Raw genomic sequence first — 2,289 nt, forward strand, 5'->3', positions numbered from 1 at the left:
ATAGAAGAACAGGCAAAGCTTATGAGCAAAGCTGTTAATGAATTCAGATTAAATTATCCTGAAGAAAAACGTAAAACCCTAAACCCTAAACCCTAAACCCTAAACCCTAAACCCTAAACCCTAAACCCTAAACCCTAAACCCAAGCCCTAAACCCTAAACCCTAAACCCTAAACCCTAAACCCTAAACCCTAAACCCTAAACCCTAAACCCTAAAACCCTAGACCCTAAAACCTAAACCCTAAACCCTATACCTAAAACCCTAAACCCTAAACCCTAAACCCTAAAAGATCGGAAGAGCACACGTCTGAACTCCAGTCACCGATGTATCTCGTATGCCGTCTTCTGCTTGAAAAAAGTTTTATATTGTATATGGAAAACATAGAAAAGTGTTTATTCATTTTCTTGTTTGTATGAATTTCTCTCACTCACACTGAAGTGTTTAGGGTTTAGGGTTTAGGGTTTAGGGTTTAGGGTTTAGGGTTTACATGTTTTTCTTTTGTTTGTTGTATCTTGTTATTTATTTTTTCCGTTTGTGTTTTCTTTTTTTTGGTTTGGGGTGTATATGCATCTCCTTATTTAGGTGTTTATTTCGGGTGTATATGCAGCTTATTTCGGGTGTATATGCAGCTTTTTTTTGCGTTTATTTGGGGTGTATATGCAGCTTTTTTTGTGTTTATTTGGGGTGTATATGCAGCTTTTTTTTGTGTTTTCTTGGGGTGTATATGCAGCTTTTTTTTGTGTTTTTTTGGGGTGTATATGCAGCTTTTTTTTTGTGTTTGTTTGGGGTGTATATGCATCTAATTTGTGTATACAGTCCCTTTGATGTTTACATGTAGTTTATATTTATTATTTTATTTTATTTTTTGTGTTTTGTTTGGGGTGTATGTACAGCTGAAGTGATATTTATATATATGCATAAAAAAAAAATAAAAAAAAAAATAATAAATTATTTTTTTTTGTTTCTTTTGTGTGTGTGTGTTTTGGGGTGTATGTACAGCTGAAGTGGTATTTATATTACGAAGCCCTCGCAGTTTTGTTTCTTTTTTTGATTTTTCTTTTTCTTCTTTTTTATTATCTTCTTTGGGTCAACGTTTTGGTAGTAGGGTTTGTGTATTATCTAAAGAAATATATATAAACAACAATATAAATATAAATAATAATAATAAAAATAATATAAATATAGATAAAGAAGAAAATAAAACTACAACAACAACAACAACCACCACCACAACAACCACCGAAACACCTTCTTGTTCTCTTCTCCCACAAACTGATCTCATCATCATTACTTTACCTCTTAAAAAAGGTAAATAAAATAAGGGTTTAGGGTTTAGGGTTTAGGGTTTAGGGTTTAGGGTTTAGGGGTTGGGGGGTTTACCCGGTTTGTGGGGGACACACAGCAGAAATTGTCTCGCGAGTAAACCCTAAACCCTAAACCCTAAACCCTAAACCCTAAACCCTAAACCCTACGAAGAGAATCAGAACCTCAACGTCTCTAAAACCCTAAACCCTAAACCCTAAACCCTAGACTAACGCAGAGAAAAAAAAACGAAACCGCAGGAGGCAGCCAACCCCCTAAACCCTCATCCCAATGTGTTACACATGCAAACCCCAAACCCTAAACCCTAAACCCTAAACCCTAAACCCTAAACCCTAAACCCTTGTGGTGGTTTACAGATGAGGATAAGGAGCTCTCTCTCTTTCAGCAGATATTAGAAGCCCCCGAGGTGGAGGGATGGGAGGTCTCACAAAGAGTAAACCCTAAACCCTAAACCCTAAACCCTAAACCCTAAACCCTAAACCCTAAACCCTTGTGATGGAAGAAATTTATTTTTATTGTCTCTGGTTATTATTTTGTCTCTCATTATATTTTTTTTTTTTTTATTTTTTATTTTTTTCTCTTTTTATTTGGTATCTCCTTTCCTTCTTTTTGTTTTTTTCTTTTTGTCTCCTCTTTCTCTTCTTTCTTTTTTTTTCTTTTTTTTTCTTTTTTTCTTTTTTTTTCTTTTTTTTATTTGTTTTTTTCTTTTTTCTTTTTGTTTTTTCTTTTTCTCGCTCTTCTTTTTCTGTCTCTGCTTCTTTTTGTCTCTTCTTTATTATTCTTTTTTCTTTTTTTTTCTTGTTTCTTTCTTTTTTCTCTTTTTAATATGTTGTGTGTTTTTTTTGTTTTTATTATTTTTGTTGTTTTCTTTCTTTTGTTTGTTGCTTTTCTTCTCACATACATATACATACATATATATATATATATATATATATATATATATATATATATATATATATATATATAT

The 2,289-nt window shown here is 32.5% G+C and overlaps 1 protein-coding gene across 1 annotated transcript in view; it reads left to right on the forward strand.

The window, feature by feature from the left end:
* EMH_0046040 (uncharacterized protein) overlaps positions 1–4 on the forward strand; it is a gene marked incomplete at both ends in the record, with an annotated part of 1,326 nt that extends 1,322 nt beyond the window's left edge. The window contains one exon of the mRNA XM_013496126.1: positions 1–4. Coding sequence (XP_013351580.1) covers positions 1–4 — 4 coding nt within the window.
* Between the last annotated feature and the right edge of the window lie 2,285 nt (positions 5–2,289).

The sequence above is a fragment of the Eimeria mitis genome, genomic scaffold, assembly GCF_000499745.2.
Source record: "Eimeria mitis Houghton genomic scaffold, Emh_scaff1928, whole genome shotgun sequence".
NCBI classification, from domain to species: domain Eukaryota; phylum Apicomplexa; class Conoidasida; order Eucoccidiorida; family Eimeriidae; genus Eimeria; species Eimeria mitis.